Raw genomic sequence first — 19,936 nt, 5'->3', positions numbered from 1 at the left:
GTCATCAAGCTGTATGCAGCCTTTTTTTGAGCAATTCAAATATTTCATGCATAATATTTTTTGCTTCCATAATATTTTATGTGATAGAGAGTACAGTAGATTGACAAAAGTTTAATAGGCCAGAAGATGAAATGTAAAAGAGTTTGCAGAAGAATAATATGACTCCAGGAGGAAAAGTGGAAATGGGCTCCCTGGTGGCATTTTGGCGGGGGGTGGTCATTTTTCTGTAAGCGACAGAGAATGAGCACATTCTACACTTCGGTGACCAGGATAAGAAATGTTATAGAACTGTCAGGAGAACTGAACAATGGTCATATTTTGTATCCTGTACAGTTTAAAAAGCATTTTCACATAAATGATCTCATTTGATCTTTACAACACCCTGACTGGGTAGGCACTACGAGTATCAAGGTCCTCTCTTTGCTGACCAAGATTCCACAGAACAAGGGCCTTGCACAAATCCATAAAGCTAGATTTTCTTATGTTTAGTTCAGAGTTATCTTCATTACACGCTCTTTTATTCCTTTACACATTTATTTATTCAGCAAGCATTTATTGAACTCTAGGATGATATCAGGGTAACTTAACCCCAATCCCCATAACCATTTGTAAACTATCAGGGGAAAGAGAAGCCCACCAAAGATATTCCTGAGAAAAAGAGATGTTCATCTGTATACAGAATACAACAGAATGAGAAAAGGTCAGCATACCAAGATTAGAGTTAAATTGAAATTGACAGTTCGTGTATGGTGTGAACGAAGGAATCTCCGCAGAGAGAGCAGTAGGTCGATTCCTGGGGTGGGTGGGGAGCTGCGCGGAGCGAGGTGGCGGATGGAGGGGAGTCAGGGGCGGCGCGCGTCTCCCACAAGCCAGAGTACAGCGGCGCAGCTCTCCAGGCGCAGCGCCCCCCGGCGGCGCGACCCGCGGCTCGGCGCCTCCCGCTCCTCCTTAACCCGAGCCGGGAGGCGGTGGCGGCGGCGGCCCGGCGGGCGGGGGAGGGGGAGGGGCGCGGAGTGCGGCGCGGAGGCCGGGGAGGAGCCGGGGCCTGCAGCGGAGCCGAGCCGAGCCCGAGCCGAGCCCTGACACTGTCCGTCCGCCTTCTGGCTCCCCCGGAGCTTGGACTGGCCGGAGCCGGAGAGGTGGCAGCGCGGGGAGCCCCACGCGCGAAGGGAGTGGACCGGACGGGACGGGACTAGAGGAGGCGCTGCTGCCACAGTAGCCAGTGACCCGAGTCCGGAGCCGCGGCCTCCCGGACCCTGCTGCCCAGGCCGGCCCAGGGAGAGCGAGGAGTACGAAAACCCCACCCTCTGGGGCACCCCAGGAGCGGAGGCGGGAGCGGGGACGCGAGCCACCTCTCACCCTGTGGAAGAAAAGACCCTTACCACCTAGGCGAGGGAAAGAAGAGACCCTTATAGGTGGCGAGTCTCTCTTTCCTGGGGGCGAAGAAAACCCCCACACTGGCCCGGGAATAGACTTCCAGAAGTAGAAAGGGGCGATCTTTAACTCAAGGAAGCAGAGTGAGACCGCCCCAGCGCGCCTCCACCCCTCCAAACACACTCTCAGCACTTCGGGACTTTTGAGGCAAAGAGAAGGGAGGTATGCCTATGGAGTAGGCACCCTCCATCCTCTCCAGTACTCACACGGAGAGGAGTCCTTACATTCAGAAGCAGAGGACACTCCAGGGAAAGAAGAGGAATCGGCTTTCAGCCCCCTTCGGGAGAGGGGAAGAACTCCCCCCTCAACTTCCTTGTACCTAGACAGTGGAACAGGGCAGAGCCCCTCCGCTCAGATCTCTGTTGGACAGAAAGAGCCCTCTGCTCCCCAAGGATCCAGTTTGGGGGGGAGGGGGACTCCCCCAAGGGGGAGGAGACAACTCCTGGTTGGGAGAGGCTCCTCCCCTCCTCCCCAGGGTAGCAGGCAGAGTGTGGGGGGTGTGCCACCTTCCCCAGGTAGGACCTCCTTCTCCACCTCCCCCCACTCCTCCTCCCTCTGCTCCTCATCCTCAGGGGACCCAGTTCCCCTCCCCAGCTTGGGAGGCTCAGCCAAGTACAGGAAGAGCCACCGAGGATGAGACTCTTCATCTGCCTTTGAAGAGGGGAATCCCTCCAACCCCCATCTCCAGTACAAGGTGGTTCCCTTCCTTTGCTGGGGGAACCTCGGAGACAGGTTAGTGCATTCTTTCATCTTCTCTCTGTCGTCTTAAGCACTAGTGGGCTGTAGGGGGCTGAGATGGTGGCTCTCAAGTTTCATTACTGGGGAAGATAGAGTGATAACTCAGAGAATCCTCTGGGAAATGTGTTCTGAGGTAGCTTTTGGATTCAAACTCACATCTCGCTGCAGAGGCTCTGAGAAATGGGTTTCTTAGTGTTTGGGGATTAATGGGATGGGGGTCATCTGAGGTCCCTAGGGAAGTGTATGTTTCCATGCTGACAGCAAATGGATATCAGAAAATGCCTGCATTTTCAAAACTACATCTATACTGTGTAACAGTGATTGACACATCCCAACCAGACTCCCATACCACCCTCCATCCCTGGGCCCTGTCACCCTGAGAGTAGGCCCTCACTAAAGTCATGAAGGCATTTTGTGCCTTGTTTAGGGCTTCCATTGGTATTACATTTTCTTATCTGTAACCCTAGGCCAGTTCTCGAACCCACTGTGATAAGTGCTCCTTTGACAGGAAAAGCAGTCTGTACCCACTCACCAGACATCAGACACCAAGAGGTCTCCTCTCATGATATTCTCATGCCTGGCTGGAAGCATGTCTCTACCAATAGAATCCAAAGGGAAAATGGGAATCTCCCATGTCCCGAGACAAGAAGAAGGGGCATAGAGGAATGCCAACTCTTAAATTGAAGTTCTTCGCTAATGCTGGCCCTGTACCATTGCCCTAGTCCCCTCCCTACCTGACTCCTGTCCTTTGCTGACAGTTTCTCAAAGAAAGAAAAAATCAGATCCTGCACAGAAAGAGAGGAATGTTTTGCTCAGCCTCCTTCCAGTCTTCCATCTAAATAAGTTGGCCACCAGGGAAGTTTGATCTCTGAGGAGTTTCCTTTCATAGAAGCACCTAATAGTCTCATCTTCTCCCTTCCTGTTTCTTGTTCAGTTCGGAGTCTCTTATATTTAAGTTTCCCTTCATAAGATAGGAGTAGGAATCATCAAAGTCCAGATTCCTCAGAAAATGCAGAAAAAGGGTGCCAGGAAATAACTGAGCCCAGGCTATGTGTTTAGTAGAGCTCTGCCTTTCAACTTGGGATCACTGCCTTCATGCCTTGCCGTTAGGAAATATCTTCTGTAAGGGATATTACATCCCACAGCAAAGCCACTGGGAGGCTTTATCTTGCTTGGGTTTTTATGTTTTCTCTTTCTCTCTCTGTCTGGGCCATGGGAGGGCTGCCTAACTCTCTAAGTACCATCACTTGGTCCTGGATGCTACCAGCTAGTAGTGGTATGGAGTGTAGGAGACGGAGCTATAACCCAGGTTTGTGTGACTATGCTTTAGAATGATGGGTGTGCATATATTTCTTAATTCAGGCGAATGTGGTTTTATCTCTGTGTTTTGAGTGGGTATGTGTCTGGAGACAAGTACATGTGTGCTTTTCAGACCAAGCCTCCAATTACCTAGAATTATATGTTTCCGGTAGGCCTCTAAAAGCAGGTACCCCTGTACAAGAACCTGGGGAGGGTCCTGGTAAGGATACCCAGCTGGAAGGAAAGTCTTGTCCTCCCCTGGCCATTGAGAGCCCTTGTGAATGGCTCTGTGAAAGTCATCCCAAGCAGGAGAGCCCTGTCTCAGGCAGAGACTGCTTCTTCTAGGACTAATGAGAGAGCTTCATTTCTGATATCTCTGGTCTCAAAAGCATGAGAGTCCTTGGCTCTTAACCCTAGAACTCTCTCCCAAACTTTTTGAAAGGAGCTAGCTCTGGTGTAACAGCAGCTATTTCTTACAAAGTACTTTACCAGATGCTGGAACGCAACTTGTTGAATGGCTCAGAGTGAACAGGATCACAACGCCTCCAGGTGTACTGCCACCACACAGCTTCACTGGTCCTCCTTGCTCTGAGCTTCTCTAATTCTCCTTGCCTCTGTGGAATCAGTTTAGAAGCACATGGCTATGGCGCTGAATTAACTGTGATTTAGAAAGTGCTATTTTCCATATCGTGTCTTATGACTAGACCTAGTCCCCCCTGAAAAATAAGAGATGATGTTCTCCCATTCCTTCATCCTTGGAGTTTAGTTGGTCCTGGCATTGATCAGCAATGGGGTGAGACTATTCCCAAAGGAAAAGCTTGAGACTCTAACATCCTGAAAACTATTGCAAACTCAGTGCAGCCTTTGCAGTGTAAACCACTGCAGGCTTTCTGCTTCCAGTCCTTCCTCTATGACCTGTCAGTTTTCTAATTTTTCATTTCTGATATTCTCTTTTTTCCCCATTCAAAAATGGTAATAGCTACACTTACAAGTGCTTTAAAAATATTTACTCAAGGTAATCCAAACAACAACCCTACAGTTATTATCTCTTTTATAGACGAAGAATCTACAGCACACATTATGTTACTTGCTTGAGGTAGTGGAGCCCAGACTGAAACGCAGGCAGACTGACTGGTAATTGGTAATGTAGTTAACTTAGCCACTACTCTATTAGTTTTGGCATGATGTACAAAGCAGGAAGTTATCACTCCTTGATACCTGACCTTGGCACCATACAGAGAACAATTACTAGCCTTTCAGATAAAACTGGGAAGAAAACTGTGCCTGTAATTTTGGATCTTACACGTCTCATCCCAGGTCAGTCTTCCACTACAACAGAATGTCTTTCTGTTTTTCTCGCCTTTCTCCCAGTACTGTAGTCTTCATTAGACGTCCTGTGGATGTGATGGAGCCTGCCCTTTGGCTGCCTTTCCCAGTTTCCCTGGGTATTTCCTTTCAGTCTTCCAACACGCAGAGAAGAATGTGGCCTGACTCAGGTTCTGCCCAAGCCCAGTGGCACGAGGCCCACCTGGAGAGAGAGGTCTGGGTAACTAGGTTGGTTGGACTGAGAAATGGAAGTACCTCTTGTTTGCCTTTCTAATAATAGCCCTGAACATTAGCCTCATGCCATTATTTTGGGGCGCGTGGAATGTGTGGCAGCCACGAGCTCATTAAGCTTCATTTACGTCCCTCCAGGGATGAGGCTTTGGCAGTGTTTATGACTTCATCCCTTTTATCGAAGGGGGAAACTGAGGCATCAAGACTTCAGGGAGCGTGGGGTGGTTAGGGACATTTAAGTGAGTCCGCGTCAAGGTTGGGAATAGAGTGGAGGAACCTCAGTTTCTGAGGTTCTTCACACTGGGCTGCCCTTCGAGAATGGGGAAGTGACAGGAGCGAGGAAGTGGGATGGGTTAAAGGAGAGTGGTGCTGGCAGATCAGAAGGATCTTTTGCTGCAAGCTTCTTGTAGCTGGTAAAACTGGAATATATTTTGAGTGCTAGGGCGGTAGCTGGAGGGCTGACCGGGAGGGCGCTTGGAGAGTGGTTAAGTTTAACCTCAGTGTCCTAACCTGGTGCTGAGGTAAGGACAGGAAAGGGCATGGAACAACAAGCAAAAGGCTGAGAGTGCTTCCTTCCCAGAAGTCACAGTGATTGGCATGTGCCACATGGGTTCGGTAATTAAAGTCTACTCTCATGCTGCCCAATGTTGGGTGCATTTCAAATGAAATATCCAGCTGGGATACCTCCGCTACGGGACCTGGTGACTGCCCAAAGTGCCCTGCTTTACCCCGGAGGCTGTGGTGTTTTGACTTGGTATAATGCTAGGAGGTCTGAGGCTTCTTGGAATGATTAAATGTCCCTGTTAGTTTCTAAGTTTCCATGGTGGTGAGATGAAAAAGAGGGTGCTGGGGAGAGAAGATAAGGATAAAGGGGAACCCCCTTCATGAAGCTATTTATAAACACGCCCCCCACCCTTCCTCTCCTGTGATTCTTGGCTTGCAATTGGGTCTCTGGCTGCCCAGTCCCCTGAGGCACTAAGGTGTTTCCTTCAGCCTTGTAGAGTGGGTGTGTTGCTGGTGAGGAGGGCAGGGTACTAGTGTGTACATGCAAAGATTGCATGGGTGTGGACCTTGGGGGAGAGGAAGATGAGTGTGAATGCTGACCCTTAGGAGGAAGGGGTAAGTGTCCAGGAGAGCAGAGTCACTGACTAGAAGAGGGACCGATGGCCTGGAAGATGTGTTGGAGGCAGGAGAGGACTAGGCAGCCATAGCTGGGATTGAGCTTTGAATGGCAAACTGTGAATTTGTGTACTGTTGTATGTATATGCTTGTACATAGTTTCTGGGTGTGGATTTGGAGGTTACATACATAATACATTTCTGTTCAGGATTCTGAACTCTGAGGCATGATAGAGAAATGCCCTGTGGTGGGATTGTACGCAGGGATACAAGGAAGAAATACTAGTTGCAATCTGGTGGCTGTGCAGGCACAAACCTGTTAGGCAGCAAGTGCTTAGGGGGTTGCTGGCATCAGCTCTAGGGGAGTGCCAAATGGCTACCAAGTAGTTCCTGCCAGCCTTTCTAGACCCTGTAATACAGATGTCACCCATCATTTTTCTCCTCCCCCCACTCACACCTCACTCTAGCTATACCTCTCTGCCAGTGAGAGCGCCCAGGCTGTGTAGGTGGCAGCAGGGCGTGCAAACGTCAGGCGTGGGCGGTTTGGCAGCGCCAGGAGTTTGCATGGAGGTGCAGCGAGCTGTGCGTGCCTGGCTGGGAAGGAGGGAGAGAGGAGGAGGGCGGGAGAAGGGGAGCCAGCTCCTAGCCCCAGAGTGGCTATTTTTAGCCAGGCTATCTGATTGTTACCGGTGCGCACTCAGCTGGGTGTCTCCCTGGCTCAGTGGAGCCCAGAAGGCTGAGAAGTGGGAGGTCCTTGTTGATGACTTCTTCCTGGTGTAGGTGTCTGTGGGCAGGAGCTTGCAAGGGGGTAGCTTTCAAGGTGTGAGGGCAGCTGTACTTAGGATCTGTTACCTCTGTGTGTGACTTTGTGCTCTGTTGGTAATGTATGCTATAGAGCTAATTGTGATGTCTGTGTTTGTGTCTGTCTCACATCTGTTCTTTGCTTGTTGTCATGTAATTTATGCTTCGGATATATCTAATATGTCTCATGTGCACATGTATGTGGGCTAAAAGGGCAAATGCTCAAATATAATATGAAATATCTTTAAAGGTATGGTGTGTGTTTCATTAGTGTATATTTCTATTTACTTAGACTGTATTTCTTTATATGTTCACTTGTGTTGTCTACTTGTACATGTATGTAAATTATAACAAGTGTCCCATAATAGGAGAATAGACTTTGGTTGATTTTACTTGCTAAGTGCTTTTTAAAAATTATTTCTATATAGTTTTAAAATATTATGTTGTAGGGCTTTAAGTAAGGAGAATAGAAGGAATAGCTCAATTTGATGGGTGGTTTGATCTCCCTTTTAGTTCTGCATGAAGGAGGAGGCCTCTTGGCCATGTTCCACACTGAGATGTAGAATAAGTATCAGTCTATCATCTGGTAGCTAATTGGTGATATATCCATTTTGGGGTTCTGGGAACACGTAGTTGAGGGCTGTGCCATGAGTGGAGTCTCCTATGGCAGGGGTCCCTAACCCCCAGGCCTGGGCTGCAGATAGGTACCGCCCCCGGCCTGTTAGGAATGGAGCCACACAGTAGGAGGTGAGCAGCAAGCGAGTAAAGCCTCATCTGTATTTGCAGCTTCCCCCCAGCGCTAGCATCACCACCTCAGCTCCACCTCAGATCATCAGGCATTAGATTCCCGTAGGAACACCAGTCCCTGGTGTCAAAACGGTTGGGGACCACTGTGTTTGTGTCTGTCTCACATCTGTGGGAATTATAGCAGGAAGAAACTCTACTTCCTTTAAAGCAATAGGAATTCAAGTATTATTTGCTACCTATAACCAGAGGTAACACTCATCTCTTCTATTTTTTTCTCCCCTTTGCTCTCTTCTCTGTAGAACCCAGAAGAACCATGGCTTCTGACCTAGAGAGTAGCCTCACCTCCATAGATTGGCTTCCCCAGCTGACCCTCCGAGCTACCATTGAAAAGCTTGGGAGTGCCTCCCAGGCTGGGCCTCCCGGGGGCAGCCGCAAGTGTCCACCAGGCTCACCCACAGATCCTAATGCCACCTTGAGCAAAGATGAGGCAGCGGTCCACCAGGATGGCAAACCACGATACAGCTATGCCACCCTCATCACCTATGCCATCAACTCCTCTCCAGCCAAGAAGATGACCCTCAGTGAGATTTACCGCTGGATCTGCGATAACTTCCCCTATTACAAGAATGCCGGCATTGGTTGGAAGGTGGGTTGGCTTCTATAACCAGGGATTGTTTTCAGACTGCAACAACCTTTTTTTCTACTTCTGTTTTTCCTATAACCTTGTCCAGTTCACTTTGACCTGTCTCAGAGATGTGGTATATCCCTTCATTAGGTATCTCAGAGTAACTCCAGCGACACTGAGCCTCTAAGTACAGTTATGTGGACAGCAGGATGCTGTTGCTCCTCAGATTCTCTTACCTTCTGATTCCTCAAAACGGAGAGTCATTTATTTCACAAATACTGATTGCCACTCTGTTCAAGTCACTGTGCAACGCATGGCATTGCTCCTTCCTATGTAGTGGTAGACATCTCATCAGATTTCCAATGCACATAGTGATCATCTTTTAAAAAATTGTTTACCAAGGAAAAAAATATATATAATTAGGTCTTTCACCAACTGCTCATCACAAGCAAGCAATGAGAGGATAAGTCATTTGGCTGGAGATAAAGGAAGAAGGGGTCTCCTCTTCCAGCCAAAGGAGAAGGCTGATGTTTTCAATCTTTCAGAGCAGCAAATTCATTTGCTAATTGCTGAGTAGAATGAGGATTTAATATAGTTCTCTCACTCTATGAATCACCAGTTGAGATACAAACCAGATGATGATGAGCTGGAGACTGTTGACGGCATTCAGTTTTTTTCTTTATAAATATGTCCCTGCTGCCACAACCTCCAACACATTCACACAACAGTATTTCTTTCCTTCGAATGTGACCATCCTCTGGGCTGTTGAGAAAACGAAGGTGAACTGTGCCTTTGTTTCACTCATAATTTATATTTGTCATCATTTGTATAAATAGTTTTAATGCAGTGCGCTTTTACTACAGATAGCATGATATAGGAACTGGGCAATGTGATTTTGAGGCATTTATATATCTGTTGTCAATTGGGTAGAAAGATTGAAAAACTGTATAATTAGCTTTCTAGAAGCACATGATAATCAAATTTATAGTCATTACTGCTCATCAGTATGATATCTGCATTTTCCTTACCTCATTGCTGTTGCTGTCTGATAGGTAATCTCTTCTGTCAGAAGAGTTGAGAGGTGATAACTTTACCCCGATGCTTGAACTCTATTGTATGTTATGTCCTTTTGTGTCCCTCTGTGCCCTATTAGAAAATTTTCTGCTTTGCACAATGCTCAAATCTAACTTGTTTGTGCTTCCCCAGAATTCAATTCGGCACAACCTTTCTCTCAACAAGTGTTTCCGGAAGGTGCCCAGACCTCGGGATGACCCTGGGAAGGTGAGATACTGCTGTAAGCATTGAAGGGAGGAGCAGGAAGGAGAGAGAAGTAGTTGACAACCCAGAGTCTTGTGGTTGTTTTAATTACCCATAAGAGGAAATCGTGTTAATTAGAGAAGCAGCTTTATTTTTTTTTTCTCAAAGGAAGAGCTTGGCAATCAAGCTTGTGGGCCTCCCCATTAGAATGAATGACTAAAGAAGATTATGGAATTTTTTTTTTAATAGAAATATTTATGATAAAGTTGACTTTGCTGCCCCCATTTTTTGGGTGTGGCACTTTTTCTGGATGTAAAAGGTAGACTTAATAACAGTTGTACGAATGTTTCTATACAAAAATCTCGTGATTTTTATCTTCAAAGGGAAGAAGGGCTAGGTCATTCTCTTCATTTGACAGATGTGGTTGCCTAAGTCCAAGAGTCTCGCCTTGGATCACATGGAAGGGAGGTGTTGCATCTGCCATTTCCAGCTTTTTGAACTATATCCCACGGCTCTGCTCCTCCAGAATAATCGAAGCCTGTGTTTGCACCACAGGGGTATCTCTGATATACTTTTAGGACAGGTTTACTCCTCAAAAATAGCCAGTACAGTGAGCTTTTAGGACAGATTTACTCCTCAAAAATAGCCAGTACCCTCAGGTTTCTGTGTGAAACTCCAGTCATTTTTCTCATTATAACTGTAATTTTATGTTAAAATCCTCCCAAACATCTACTTTTCCAAAGGTGGGAATTTCCGCATATAATGATTTTGTTCTCCATGGTGCTGATTCTCCCTCTAGGGCTCTTATTGGACAATCGACACCTGTCCTGACATCTCCCGAAAGAGAAGACACCCTCCAGATGATGATGTAAGTCCTCACCTCATGGAGAGATGCCGTTTCTGATCCAGCTGCTTCTTCCACATTCATTCCTGTATTTTCAATCTCTTCTTGTATTTGAAGCGAAGAATAAATACCAACAGAGGTGAAACCATGGGTCTTGGGAGGAAGTTTAGCTTCTGCTTATATATTTTTCTTCTTTTATAACCCTCAGCTATCCCAAGACTCACCAGAACAGGAGGCAAGCAAGAGCCCCCGGGGAGGTGTTCCAGGGAGTGGAGAAGCCTCACTGCCTCCTGAGGGGAATCCTCAGATGTCACTTCAGAGCCCCACATCTATCACCAGCTACAGCCAGGTAGGTAGTAGAGGTGACAGGGAGCATAAGAACTTGGGCAGAAGGTGGATGGATGATGGATGGATGGATGGATGGATGGATGATGGATGGATGGATGGATGGATGGATGGATGGATGGAAGGAAGGAAGGAAGGAAGGAGGAAGAATAGATTCATGCATCTGTTGGTTCAAAATTATGTATTGAATATCTGTGATATACTAGTCAGATAAATTGGGAAAGAAGGGGAAAGCAAAAGAGGAAAACTGAGAGGGAGAGAGAGAGATAGAACTTTGAGAAAGATTAAAAAAAAAAGATGAGAAGAAAGGGAGCCAAAAGAGTTATGAGAAGGCAAAGAAGGACATGGATGTAGCACAGGAGAGGGCAAGATAAGAATGAATGAGAAAAGAAAGAGAAAGTGATACTCTTTCTTTGAAAAGTTGGGAGAAGATAAAGAAGACAGGCCGGAGAGCTTGGTGACCATTAAAAGGTTGTATTGGTCCCTCATTTAGGACGCGGATCAAGTCGTTCTTGCCTCTTTTTGCAGGGCACAGGGTCTGTGGATGGCGGAGCAGTGGCAGCAGGGGCTCCAGGCCGGGAAAGCGCTGAAGGTCCCCCTCCCTTGTATAACACCAACCATGACTTCAAATTCTCCTACTCAGAGATCAATTTTCAGGACTTGAGTTGGTCCTTCCGCAACCTCTACAAATCCATGCTGGAGAAGTCCTCTTCCTCCTCTCAGCACGGTGAGTCCGCGGTTGGGATAGAAGCATGGTCGTCCTTACGTTTTTGAACAGGCGGTGACGTTCTCTTATCACCCTTCTGATTTTTAACACAAAAGAGGTTGATCCCTGGTCAGGGGAAGCATGTCATGAACCCAAACTGCTGGGCGTTGAGCTCTTCTGGCTTCGTTCTGAAGGTCAGCTGTTTCAAGACGGGAGCTGGGTTATTAGCTTCGGAAAGTGAGTTGGGGCAGCGTTTGTATGGCGGAAAGCAAGTCATTTACGGAATGGCCACTAGGGGACAGCCATTTTCTTTCCCTAAGAATCCCTGTGTTTCATTGCGAGAACAATTTAATTTTATTCTTTAGCATATTTATATTTATGTGAATTTTTATTAGGAAAAATTTCAAACAGATGCAAAAATAGAGAAAATAGTGTATAAATCGTCATGTTTCCATAACCCAACTTTAACGGTTACCAGTATTTTGTTAAGCTTGTTTCACTTACCCCTAGCTTTGTTTTCAAGTAAAGTAATTGGATGCAATTCTCAGACATGCCATCCCACTTGTAAATACTCTTTCAGTGAATCGTTAATTATAAAGGCTTTTTTTTAAGTTATCCATTTCCATGATCACTCCTAACACAATTAACAAGCCTTCCTACTATCAGTTTATATCTTATCCATAATTTCCTGAATTATGATGTAAAAGTGATTTAAAGTCCTTATTAGGAGGCTCTTTGAGAGAATACCTGGTTTAGCCCTCTATAATTTCTAGGTTTTGTTTTGGTTTACTTTTAAAGAAATTAGAGATAGGAGTGAATTCAAGATTTCAGGTGAGTCATCAGACCTCGTTCTATATTATGGCCTTGTATAGGCAGCAGGAGACAAATGAAATGATTAAAAGCGGTTAGGAGTCACTTTTTGGAAAATTTCTATTAATTGTCGTGAATTACTTTTATATCCAAGAAGATTCATATCTAGAGTTGTGTTCCGAGATTGTAGCATTTGCTTGAGAAATGAGTGCAACTCAGGTGATTGGTTGGTTAGAAGTGGGGACCATGGAAGGGCTCTCAAAAACAAAGTAAAAAATTAGATTGAGCAAGGATAGCAAAGTGTTCACTCGAATGTAATGGTGGCCGAAAGCCCCTAGCCTCAATCTCTAGTCCTTCCTTGCCCGATCTATTTGAGAAATTCGTCCATCCCTACTCCATTCCTCACCACAGCTCCATTTGTTACTAGTGAATACGAGAAGGTGGTAGGAAAAGTAGAAGGGTGTAGAGACAATAAGAAGGAGGAGAAGATAGATGTTCAATGGCTTTGTTTCCTTTATAATGTACTTTTAAACTTTACCTAACGTCTGGTTTCTTTTGAAACTGTGGTTACAGGCCTACACCCAAATCCCTGTAAAATAGCACAAAAAAGTACATATTGCCCTTTTTGCTAAAATATCAGTGGCCGCCACACTGTCAGCGCCCTTCCTTTGTCTGTTTTACCTACCAAAGAGGGGGCCAAGAGGGTCCAAGCTGTCCCAGAACACCTTAGCCTTTGAAGTCTGTGGTTTCTGTCTGAGGCCACCCACCTCAACCCAGTGGAAATCCTGTTGAGTGAAAAATACATCACCCAAGTCACTCACCTGTTTCCTCCCACCCCGCAGGCTTTTCGTCTCTCCTGGGGGACATGCCACCCTCTAACAACTACTACATGTACCAGCAGCAGCAGCCACCACCTCAACAGCAGCCACCGCCGCCGCCGCCACAGACCCAACAATCACAGCCACAGCAGCAGCAGGCACCAGCCCAGGGCCCCTCAACTGTCGGGGGTGCCCCTCCACTACACACCCCAAGCCCAGATGGTTGTACCCCACCAGGGGGAAAGCAAGCTGGGGCTGAAGGCTATGGGCCTCCCTCTGTGATGGCCATGCATCCACCCCCGCTGCAGCACGGAGGCTACCATCCTCATCAGCACCATCCCCACCCCCCACCTCCCTACCATAGCCACCACCACCACAGCCACAGGCACAAGGCCAGGCTCCTATCAACAGTACTGCTTTTGGTGAGTAAGGAGGATGCAGGGAGATCCTTGTTCTGACTCTGGCATGGAGGTGCAATTTATTAGGAAGTTAATAGTGAGTCTTTTAGCCTCGTTCCTCCACGAGAGCTCACCTGAGCCAACAAAAGTTGCTACTTCGAGCTCTGTATTATAGAATTCTTGAAGAAATCATGGGGATTGTTTTACATATTCTCCTGCCTATGAGCTGGGCCATCAACACCTAACGCATAAAGTATAGATATCTTTACTCATCTTAAATCTCCAGGGAGGGAGATTCCAAAATTATCTTGGTAATGCAATCGATAACCTGTATAAATGCAAGAATCTTGCTTGTAGTCAGTCTGCTATTATTTGGCTGCCGTCTTACACTTGACTCTGTTATTCCCACTTCGCCCTCTTCTTTACAGCCTTTCCTCCTGACTGGTGCTCCAGTATCGACTCCTTAAAGGAAAGCTTCAAGATGGTGAATCGGCTCAATTGGTCCAGCATTGAGCAGTCACAGTTCTCAGGTTAGTGATCAAAGGATGATGACTGAGGGAAAAAAGGGTACATGGTAAGTGGGAAAATCCAAAAGAAACCAGAACAGAAGGGGACGATTAAGTGAAGTTTGAGGACTGAACATTTTATTGTTTCCCCTCCATATTTTACAAGGTGGATAATATTGATATTATTTGCAAATTAATTGTAATTAATTTTGCCTTAACTCAAAATATGGCAGTGGTTCATTCTAGCCAATTCTGTCTCTGGGAGAGAGAAGGCTCTCAGGAATTCAGAAAACCTGGACCACTGTTTTATAGTTTTGTCACCATTTACTGACAGTGCGATTATGGCTAATTCATTCAGCCACTTTGAAATTTTGTTTTATTCATTAGTAAGATGGAAATTGTAATAATTTATTAACAAACGAATGGAATGAGAGTTTGATAATGTGGAGCTCTAACAGATGCCAGTTATTATTAGTAATGGGTATAATCAGTGGAGTTGATTTATGATGTGGTTGGAACAGTGAGATAGGATAGATGGCAGGGGCTCTGGGGCCTCTGCAAGGCTAGAGTTTCTTACTTTTCTGTTTGTAGAACTAATGGAGAGTCTGCGACAGGCAGAGCAGAAGAACTGGAGCCTTGACCAGCATCACATTGCCAATCTGTGTGACTCCCTCAACCACTTCCTTACTCAGACTGGTCATGTGCCCCCGCAAGGGAGCTCCCATAGGCCACCAGCTCCTGCCCGTATTGCTGACTCCTGTGCCCTCACCAGCGGCAAACAAGAAGCAGCCCTGAACCAAGGTACTGAACAAAGCAAGTGGCCAAAAAGGTAGAGACTCTGATGAAGACAGAGAGGAGAAGGGCAGAGAAGAATTGAGAATTTTCTCTTATGGGCAAGATCCAAACCGAGCAGTGGGCCTGGTTTGTCCACCACATTGGCCGGACATCTCTTATATCGGTAGATGCTAAAAAATGCCAAAGAAATAAACCACATGATTCCTTTTTAGACCTTGATTTGGGAGATTAGGATTACAGAAGAAGAGGGAGGAGAAGGTGTACATTTCAAATCTGTGTCTCAGTAACCCCTATCTGGATGATATCAGGTGAAGTTATGACTCTCTACCATTATATGATCTTCAAACCAGTGACATGAGAGTCAGTGATCCTGTTTATATATTTGTCATTCTTCTAATAGCTGTGATCTTTCACAGTTCTGGTATCTGGTTCCTTTTTACCCTAAGTGGTGAGGACTGATAGCTTCTTCAGAAAGGCTTTATGCCCACAAGAGCTACAGAACAGAGCAAGGAAGGGAGAAGAAATTAAGGGGAGGAAGAGTATTGTTTTCCCCCTGTCTACTGGACCCTGCTTTATTGAATATAATGATCTCACTCAAGTAACTCTTGTCTTCTTTGGCAGTGAACTCTTACGGGCACCCACAAGCTCCCCACCTCTACCCTGGCCCATCACCAATGTATCCAATCCCTACCCAGGACTCAGCAGGATACAACCGCCCAGGTAAGAGCCAGGAAACTTGTTTCACCACCAAGCAAACGCTGTCTACCCTGACAAGTTGTTTCACTTTCCTCTGGCTCTGAGGCTGCATTCTCTGTCTTTTTGTCTGCATCTGCTGGCAGGGGTGAGCCTTCATGATTCCCAAGGCTAGAGGGTGGGCCACCTGCTAAGGAGGTGTATGTCATAGGAGACTAAAGAAGACTGATTTACTTTAAAATTAGCTGGTACCTGCAATAATGAAAGGAATTAAAAGCATGAATGTAAACAAAAGATGGATATGTAGAACGATTATGTCTAACTTTGGAATCTGAGAGATATACTCAGACGAATAAAATGAACATGGTATGCAAACATACCTGCTTTGTGCCCTTGTCTGCTTTCCTGTCGCCTGACCTTTACTACTGGGGGTCTGGGATTGAACCATCTCTGATGGTAGGAAGGCAGGGGAGACCCTAAATTAACATAAATAGTACAAACTGAACAGACCCTTCACCTTTAAATACATTTTAGAAAAATCACTAATATCATCCTGCCAAACCACAAGTGTTTTCAGGTTTTTGGGTGACATCTGACTCTTTGTTCATGTATTCCTTATCCATGTAATACATACACCAATTTCTGTACTGCTATTTCATATAATAGTGTGTTCTGTATGTTTTTTGGCATTATTACACAGTCTTCATAAGTATAAGTGTTAATGGCTGCATACTATTATATTGTCATGGGACCTAATTTACTATAGTTTATTTCCTGGGGCCTCACCAGACGATTCTCATGGTTTTATTTGGGGTTGAGCTCTGTCCATCTAACTGATAGATAGCATCCCATCCACTCTTTTTTAAAATCTCTTTCTTTCTTCCTGACAGCACACCATATGGTCCCTCGGCCAACAGTTCCACCTCCTGGTGCCAATGAGGAGATCCCCGATGACTTCGATTGGGACTTGATCACTTAGTGCATCATAGAGTGTGGCCCTCAGCCCAGGGCTGGGTGGTGAAGCCTGGCAGTGGGGAGAGAGCAGCCCTAGCCCATCGCTCCCCACCTTGCATATATATATATATCTATATATATATCTATATATATATCTATATATAGAGAGAGATATATATATGTAGATATATATATATATATCCTCTTTTTTTTCTTTCTCTGTCAGAGAAGCCACCGCAAGATGCTGCCGAAGATAACCCATTTCCTGCCTTGTTCTTCCTCTTCCTTCTTGTTTTTTTTTTCCCTAATTCTTTTATTATTATTCTTATTATATTATTATTATTATTATTATTGGTTATATGCTGTCCCCTGTCTCCTGTCCCTATACTATGGACTGTGTCCACCCCTTGCTAATTTAAAATTATCTGGCTGGAAAGTGAGGCAATGATAGCTACAGAGAAAGATTTCAAAGTCTGATTTACCTTTCTCTCAGAGAAAGTCAATGCTAATCCCACCTTTTGGCCCTAATTTGTTTTCTGTTCTTATTAATTCAGTCCAGGACTGGAGAGGCCACATTATCAAGTAGAAGGGATCTCAAACACTGCTTGGCAGCCACAACTTTGCAGGTTTTACTCAATGGTGCTAATTTTGTCCTCTGAGCTCTTCCTTGTCCCTTTATATCTTTGCTCCTTACTTCTGCTGATCCTCAGGCCCCATCAAGGGTCAGAGTGAAAGTGGTGGTGCCAGAGGGTGACAATAAAATCCTAGAGGAAAAAGAGGCCTGGGGTGGGTTGAGTAGAATACTGTAAAATATTTGGAAATTGGGTATCTAACACTGTGTCAAATAAACATCCATTCGCTTTATCCTAGCCCATTCTCTATGGGAGACAGGGTGGGTCTGAGCCGGAATTCTGTTGCTATGGTGGAGATGAGGACAGCTATTCAGCTAAGGTCGGCCTTTTGGAGATGTTTTCAGTTGAACCATTTTGCCTTTTTAAAGAAATTTTCTCTGAAAATTAACTGTGGCTCTTATTTGCATTTACAAATTATCCTTCAAACCTCTTTTCCCATCCAGCAAATATTGTCCTCCTTTGGTGGTTTGCTCACCTCTTCTACCCACTTCATTTTCTTCCCTCATTTTCTGGCATTCTCAAGATAGAAAAGTAAGCCACTATCACTCTTGCTTTCGTCATGTCCTAGGACAGGATGGGAATCTCTTTTTTATCTATCAGCAGAACCAAACCTAATCGGTGGTAGGAGGGTGGGCAAAGGAAAATAGACCTGGCATAGATACGGGTAGGGAATATTTCAGTTATTTAACTATGTAGACAAATGCTTCTCTTGGAATCCAGATCATTGGGGCTGAAGCTTTTACAATAGACTGTTGAGGGGTGAAGGAAATTAGTAGTGTGGAGTATATAATCTAGAGGGAAGAGTTCAGTAGGGGCCAAGAGAGACCCCCAGAAAAAGGTATAGGGATAACTTATCTCCTTTAATAAGGAGTGGCCATGATTTTGCTGCAAAGTACTTAGTGTATATTTAATGTTAATTGTTGAATTTAATTATGGAAGGGAAGAACAATTTTACTTCTGTTGCTATTTCACTGAACATTTACTTTCTGAAAGCTACAGGACAAAATGTACAGAATGGACAAGGCTGCTCTCTCTGTGATTTCTGCTTTTTGTTCATATTCTTTCATTTCCTGATGATTTCCAAGAGATTTAGCTTTTCACTCTCCTGCTTTCCCCCCTCATCCACCCCTTCTTTTCTTTGTAAGGGAGTTGAAGAGGTCCAGTGAGGCTGAAGTAAAGGGTCAAGAAAGGGCAATTGATTAAAGAGCACTTTATTTCTTTGAGGTTCTTCGTAAGAGATAGGGGCATGAGTGGCTTGAATCCCCCATCGTGTTGGAGGGCAGTTAGTGGAGTTGAAGTATGACATAATATTTCGCGTTGGGGAAAGGAGAATTTCTCTTAGAGGGTAGCAAAATGCCTTTGCCCGGTTTCCCTATTTTAGGCATCTTTTCCATATTCTTTCCAATCAAGGTGCCTCCTGCACACAACTTCCCATCTGTTCTCCCTAAAATGTCTCCTTTACATATTATCACTCCTCTTTTCTGAAACCCTTTTCTACTCAGATCCAGACAGGGTTCACAAGGGTAGACTAAATCATACATGTAAATGTCCCTTGATCATAATTCATCTGTGTCTTAAAACTAGTCTCATTAAGAACTCTGGTGAAATTTGAGGTTAGGGCTGGAGATTGGCCATCAGGCCCCGTGGGATTTTAGCTCCCCTCCACTAAACTCAGTCTTGCTCAATGGCACAGGACAAACCTGGCCCTATTTGGGCCTCAGTCCCACCCCCCCTGAAATGGAATACTACTACTTTTTCATGTTAGTTCAGCACTGCTGGACTTGAAGTATAGTCATTGTTGTTATATTGGGTGATGTGTGCAAAACTGCAGGAGCTCACTGCCTGCAAGAGGAAATAAGGGAGAAAGTGGAGGAGAAAGATAGAAGGAACAATTATTTGGTATAGATCCACCCATCCCTGCCTTCCTCTCTTCAACCCCTATGTTTCTGGTTTGGTGAGTCCTTCATACCACCCATATGCTTTGCGTTGGTGCAGGCTGGGAAGTGGGGGGTATGGTCTCACAAGTTGTTGTTTTTTTTTGCATGCTTTCTTAATAAAAACAAAAAAGAATGTTTCTGGTATTATTTTTTTGGTGCTGGCCTCAAATTTCTTTTTGCCAGGATAGGAAGGGAGAAATGTGAAACATTTGTTTTCAATTAGTCTTTTGCCCCTCCCCCACCTTACACTACAAGTTTTGTTTAGTTGACCGGAATTTTTTTGTAAGATTGATAGGAGAGAAGAATTTGAAACATGCCATTAACATTCCCCTTTTCAAATGCTATTAAAGATAGTGAAATACCATTGGGAGAGGCAGTCACTCTTTGCAGTTTGGTATGTGGACAAGGCCACCTTGCATTCTGAGATATTTTAAAAAATTAAAATACTGCAATTTGGGGAGGAGATGGGTCCCAATTTGGGACTTCCTGTGAGTATTTACAGATACTCAGGAGAGTTTTTAATTAAAAATGAAGGAATTCCAATTTCTAAGGCAAATGGTGCTCTCAAAAGGAGTTGGGAAATGCCAGCTATTGAATTTTTGTAACTATGCCAAGTCCATTTATCCTAATATCCTACATATTAACCCCAGAAGTTTGGAACTAATACCCAGGATCTTGTGAGATGTGTTGAGATTTCCAGAAGGCTACTTAATTGCCATTAGAACAAGCCTACAGCTACCCACAAGGAGATTTATTTGCTGCATATTTAGAGATTATGATATATTCTGAATGTCAAACAATTAAAAGGATCCAGGAATCTCCAAGCCTTGTAATGAACCATAAGAAAGAAAGCATTTATTCGCATCAAATATATAAGCAGATTAAATTGGAAGGTAGCATTGCAAATATACATCGCATCAGA

At 45.0% G+C, this 19,936-nt stretch overlaps 1 protein-coding gene across 1 annotated transcript; it reads left to right on the top strand.

Moving 5' to 3' along the window:
- The first annotated feature begins 1,047 nt into the window (after positions 1–1,047).
- On the top strand, positions 1,048–19,147 carry FOXJ2 (forkhead box J2). The gene is given in 12 exon segments (XM_039874254.1): positions 1,048–2,166; positions 7,994–8,340; positions 9,526–9,600; positions 10,376–10,444; positions 10,629–10,769; positions 11,294–11,492; positions 13,124–13,461; positions 13,464–13,521; positions 13,926–14,027; positions 14,595–14,804; positions 15,420–15,518; positions 16,382–19,147. Coding segments are annotated over 11 exon segments (1,713 nt in total). The 5' UTR covers positions 1,048–2,166; positions 7,994–8,007; the 3' UTR covers positions 16,471–19,147.
- The last annotated feature ends 789 nt before the right edge of the window (positions 19,148–19,936 follow it).

Source organism: Pteropus medius, unplaced genomic scaffold, assembly GCF_902729225.1.
Source record: "Pteropus medius unplaced genomic scaffold, Ma_sr-lr_union100, whole genome shotgun sequence".
Taxonomy (NCBI): domain Eukaryota; kingdom Metazoa; phylum Chordata; class Mammalia; order Chiroptera; family Pteropodidae; genus Pteropus; species Pteropus medius.
The sequence above is the reverse complement of the archived record's forward strand: the minus strand, read 5'-3'. Positions and strand labels throughout refer to the sequence as shown.